This window comes from Peromyscus maniculatus, chromosome 1 (genome assembly GCF_049852395.1).
Source record: "Peromyscus maniculatus bairdii isolate BWxNUB_F1_BW_parent chromosome 1, HU_Pman_BW_mat_3.1, whole genome shotgun sequence".
Lineage (NCBI taxonomy): Eukaryota > Metazoa > Chordata > Mammalia > Rodentia > Cricetidae > Peromyscus > Peromyscus maniculatus.
The window spans coordinates 30,155,684-30,161,032 of record NC_134852.1 but is presented as its reverse complement, the minus strand read 5'-3'; the positions used below and the strand labels follow the sequence as shown (position 1 = coordinate 30,161,032).

Below are 5,349 nucleotides of genomic sequence, written 5' to 3'. Positions count from 1 at the left end.
CTTCACTGCCTGCTGTCCTGAGCACTGTAGGACTCCAGGCTAGGTGCAGCTGAGGACCACTGCAGCCGCCGCATAGCCTGCAGGGTGTGGGGAGTGGGGCCTGCCTAGGAGCAGGGGCCAATCCAGTCAAGGGCCCAGACTGTGGCATGTGTGGACAGGGCCAGGGGATGACGGGCTAGGACTGGACTGAGCCCAGGGGCCTCTGGTGACAGGTCCAGGCCTCTCCCTGCCCTTGCCCGGCCCCTGGCCTCACCCACACCAAGAACCGGGAGCACGGCTTTCTGTGCCAGTCCTCCAGTGCCCAGGGCACTCACCCCCACTCCAAACCGGTCTGTCCAGCCAGCCACACTCTGGAGGGGGAGCCTCCCACCTCAGACACCCCAAGAAAGCGAGAGTCCAGGCACACGAATAAATAGAAGATGGTTTATTCACACAAAAGGAAGGCTAAGGAGGTGACAGAACTGCTCTCAGGCCATCTCTGGGTGGCTCTGCCACAGGTGCTTGTCCAGTGTGGCCCGTAGGCCAAATGGCACACAGCAGTGTGGGCACTCATAGCGGGTTTTGCCAGGCCCCAGACCATGCATGCGGCGGTGGCGGTTGAGCTTGCTGCTCTGGGCACAGGCGTAGGGACACTGGTCACAGGCGTAGGGCCGCTCACCAGTGTGGGAACGCCGGTGGACCACCAGGTTGCTGCTGTTGGCAAAGTACTTCCCGCAGAACTCACAGCTGCTCCCAGGCCCGCGGCTCTTGCCGCCGGTCGACTTGGGGGTCTTCCTGGTTGTCTTCTCACTCTTTATAGGGTCAGTCCTTTGTACTTTGCTAACAGTCAACTTTGGTCCCCAGTCAACAACACCTGGGCCTGCTTGAGCGCCACTGCCAGGGGCCCCGGGTTCCTGGACTCCTGCTGTGGCTGCGGCTCCAGCCTTCTCTACCTCCTGGAGTGGGAGGGTGCTGGCTGGAACAGCTGCATGGTCAGCTGGCTCTGGAGGGGCTGCTGGGGAGACACCCCTGCCACCGGCAGGGGTGCAGGGGCTCCCAGACGTCTGCTGCTTGTGGGTCTTCTTGTGCCTGTTGAGCTTGCTGCTCTGGGCACAGGCGTAGGGACACTGGTCACAGGCGTAGGGCCGCTCACCAGTGTGGGAACGCATATGGACCTTGAGGTTGCTGAAGGAGCTGAGGGTCTTCTTGCACACCAAGCAGGTGGGGCTTCGCCGGGCGGCACTGCTCACTGGGGGGGGCTTGTCCTCAACTGGCGCTACCACCGCCACTGCCGATACGGCCGCGGCTACCTCAGCCAGGCCCAGCAGTGGGGACTCCGGGGTCTCTGATTCGGTCTGGTAGATGGATAGCCCATGATCCCACTGAGCATGGCGTAGCAGCTTCCAGGCTTCGCTGAACTGCCTGCCACATCGCAGGCAACTCAGAGTCTTCAGCTCCTTGGATTCTGGAAAGGGGAAGAAGGGGCAGAGAATCAGTGCTGGCCTCAACTGAAGAGGGCCTGCTGTTCCAGAGAAAGGGGAGGTCAGCAAGGCACCGGAGAATCGGATGGGGGGCAGATTTTACCACGAAACCTCAGGGCTGGGGCCTGGCACAGACAGGCCAGGCAGGTCGGCTAGTGTCTGGATTCCAAGTTTGGCATTTTCTCTAGACCCACGGCACAACTACAGGACACTTCCCTGAGCCGCCAAACCCCAGACAGTCAGTCCAGGCCAAAGCCAAGCAGAAACCAACCCATCCAACTCAAGACCCTTCCTCCAGCTGTGTGATCCTGGACAAGACATCCTCCCATGCCTCAGTTTCCTAAGCTGATAGAGTATGGGAATCTGAGGGGCCCCTTCCAGGGTTGTGACCTCAAATAGGGAACAGCTGAGAGTTTTGGTCCCTACAAGCCCTCAAACATCAGATACCAAAATACCCACAGCTGAGCCAGGAGTGTCCCACACCTTCAACCCCCAGCAACAGGAGGCCAGCCTGGTCTACAGAGAGTTCCAGGACAGCCAGGGCTACTTAAAGACCCTGTCTCAAAACAACGAAAAAAAAGTACCCACAACTGACTATCCAGGCCTGCAATACCAGTAATACCAGCTGCCTAGGCAAGGATGAACCCCTGTCTAAAATGTTAAACCCAGCGGTAACTCTCCAGACACTGCCTACGAGTCAGTCCTGGAGTGCTCAGTTACTCAGGTTAAATCCATCTCAGCCCCTCCCTCAACTAAAGCTGATTGAACTATAGACCACCCTGGCCCAGCCCTAAATATAATTCTATTTCCCAAGTCCCAACGGAGCACCGCGCGAGCTGGGGGCTGGGAATTCAAGTTCCGATCAAGTCCCTAAATCCTGTAGCCAACAGGAGTTCACTCCATGGACCAAGCACCAGTTGGAGTTTTAATTCCTCCATATACGAGTGTCCAGCACCCCAACCAGGGGCTTCCCAGCACTCAGCCGGGAGATCCCAGCAAAGGAACGCGCCAGAAGCCCCGGTCCCTGTCTGAACTGTCTGATTAGAAAGATCCAAACACAGCAGGGGTGATAAAATCCGTTCCTGCGGGCCTCCGACTCTCCCTGAGGCCACTGTCCCCACCTCCTCCATGTCCCTGTACTAACAACCCTGGTCCAGCCACCTGGCCAGTTATTTCTGTCCGTGGGGAAGAAGAAGTGAAACTAAATTGAGGGTGTATGGCAAAACCCCGGGCCAGTTTTCTGGGCTTGGCCACACCTTGTGGGTGGCCTTCCTCCGCTACCCAGCCCCCGCCCTACCTCTAGTCCCTGCCCTAGGACAGGCAAGCCAAGGCCACGCCTAGGTTCTACCCTAAGGGGGAAAAGGGGAAGTAATGTTCGGTGCCCCATCTGTCCACCTTAGCTCCCTCTCCGAAGGGCAGGAAGCCCAACCCTGGATCAGAGGTGGTCACTACCCTCGGAATTACTTACCTGAAATGGGGCCGACGCCTTGGAGGAGCTGACAGCCCAGTTTCTTGTGGTCCATGAAAGCGATGATGGCCTCCAATGGGAAAGTCTGCAGGCAGCGGCCGCAGGTCAACAGATCTGGGTGCTTGTCGGTCCAGGGCTGGCGGTCTGCAGGGAGGAAGCGGGTGGTGAGCGGTGGGGTGGAGCCCGGCTAGGAGTGAGTAAGGGTTCCAAGGTGGAGAGGGGAAACCCGGAGGTCAGAGGCGAAGGCTGGGGAGGCCAGGCCGTCCCGGGGCCATCCCCAGGGGAGAGGCACCCACCGGAGGGTCCCGGTGCACGCAGGAGCGAGGGCTGGGGACCCCAGACCGGTTCCGGGGCAGAGAGGCACCAGCAGAGGTTCCCGGTACAGGCAGGGGCGAGGGCTGGGGACGCCAGGCGGGCCCCGGAGCAGAGAGGCATCCACCCGAGGGTCCCGATGCGCACAGGGCCGAAGACTGGGGACTCACCGGAAGGTTCGGGGCTCAGCGGTATCCACGGGGCACACGGGCTGCGTGCGCCGAGGGGACGCGGGTCGGTGCCGAGGCGACGCTCGGTACCGAGGAACCTCGGCATGGACACGTCCTTCGGGGACCAGAGCCCCCGGGCCAAGGCCCCCGCGTCGTGCTCTGGCTTCACATCAATGACGAGCTCGGGCGTCTCCATGTCGTCTCCGTCGGGCTCCGGGTCTACACGGCGCGGCACGCAGCCGGCCTTGCGGCGGGACATGGGGCGATGGCGCAGGAGCAGACTACCCGCTCGGCGGCCGGACGCTCAGGTGAGTGGCCTGCGGAGACCCGCGCCGAACTTTTTACACGTGCTGGTCCTGCCGTGGCTCCGCCCATTGGGGGCGGGGTCTTGCGAGGCCAGTCGCCGCGGCCAAACCCGACCTCCTGGCCCGCTGCCCCGGGATGAGTGCGCAAACTGTGCCCCTGGAGTCGATTTCACCCGGGGAAGTGGAAAGAATTGTTCCCAAACCCACCATAGCGCTGGTGATACCTGAGGCTCGGGATGTCGCGCCTCCTACCCAAAGGGAGAAGTGGTGGGCATCTCTTACGAGACGGGAAGTATCCTCAGAAAATTTCGCCCTTTAAACCTTCATCTTTTTCTTTTCTTTTTTCTTTTTAATTTTTTTGTATTTTTCTCTAAGACAGGTCTCAAGACAGATCTCTAAGACAAGCTGACCCCGAATGGGCTAAGTAAGCTTCGACCTTTTGATCTGGCCTCCACCTCTCCAGCGCTGGGTTTACAGGGGTACATCGCTACACCACCCATTTTATGTGGTGCTGGGCATCGAACCCAGAACTTGCCTTCTAGGCAAGCACCCTAGCCACTGGGCTACATCTCCAGACTTGGCCACCCCATTTCCTGAGCACCTACAGTATCAGCAGTGAAAGAAACCATTTCATAATCCTTATAACATGGAGATGGGGGGGGGGCGCAGCGTGAGGGAGCAGGACACCACAGATGACTGTGTAACATGGAGCCTACCTCCACCACTACCCCCGTGCCTTCTGGTAAGCCCAGCTACCCAGGAGGCTGAGAACCACACATTCAAGGCCAGCTGGGGCTGTTCCAGAGTATATGGAGTGCCGTATGTGCTGATAAGTGAGGCAGAAATCAAGCTGGAAAGAGGGCAGGGTTACCCAACCCCCCCCCCAAAGGGCTTCAGTTTTCTCCCCTGTACCAGGACTGAGCAAGCAGGGCAGAATGGAGACTTGGGCGCGCAGTGGTAGCCACTGCAAATCGGCAATCTCAGCATATGAAATGTGGAAGCAGGAGCAGCAGTCCAAAGCCCGCTTCAGTCAGCTACATAGGGAGCTTGAGACAAGTTTGGGCTGCATGAGACCCTGCCAAAAAAATAAATAAATAAATAATTTAAATTTCTATTTATTTTTCTTTGGTTTTTCAAGACAGGGTTTCTCTGTGTAGCCCTGGCTGTCCTGGAACTTGCTTTGTAGACCAGACTGGCCTCGAACTCACTGAGATCCACCTGCCTCTGCTTCCTGAGTGCTGGGATTAAAGTTGTGCACCACCACTGCCCCGGTAAAAAAATAAAATAAAATAAAGCTGCTTTTTGGTGGTGGCACACTCTGTAACCCCAATGCACCACTCCAGAATCAGAGGCAGGAGGATTGCCTAGGCGTTCCAGGCCAACTGGGATACCACCACCTAGGGAGATCTTGTCTCAGTAAATAAATGTGAAGATCTGAGGTTTGTGAGGGGCTGAGGAGAGCCCTGAGCACTCAGGGGAGTGGGGCAGGAACCTGGGGGGGGCACACCCAGAAGGGTCTTCTGGTGACTTCTCCTGGTACCAGGGGCCTGGAGGGTTTGAGGCTAAACAGAATGATAAACCATCTACCTCTGCTTTCTTCCAAGTCCCAGGCTACCCATTCAAACCAAATAAAT

The 5,349-nt window shown here is 58.2% G+C and overlaps 1 protein-coding gene across 1 annotated transcript; it reads right to left on the bottom strand.

Moving 5' to 3' along the window:
* Positions 1-415: 415 nt before the first annotated feature.
* Positions 416-4,805, bottom strand: Znf296 (zinc finger protein 296). The gene is made up of 3 exons (XM_076572994.1): positions 3,411-4,805; positions 2,929-3,072; positions 416-1,444 (listed from the first exon to the last, which is right to left on the bottom strand). The coding sequence occupies exons 1-3, from the start codon at positions 3,667-3,669 to the stop codon at positions 468-470; spliced, it is 1,380 nt and encodes a 459-aa protein (XP_076429109.1). The 5' UTR covers positions 3,670-4,805; the 3' UTR covers positions 416-467.
* Between the last annotated feature and the right edge of the window lie 544 nt (positions 4,806-5,349).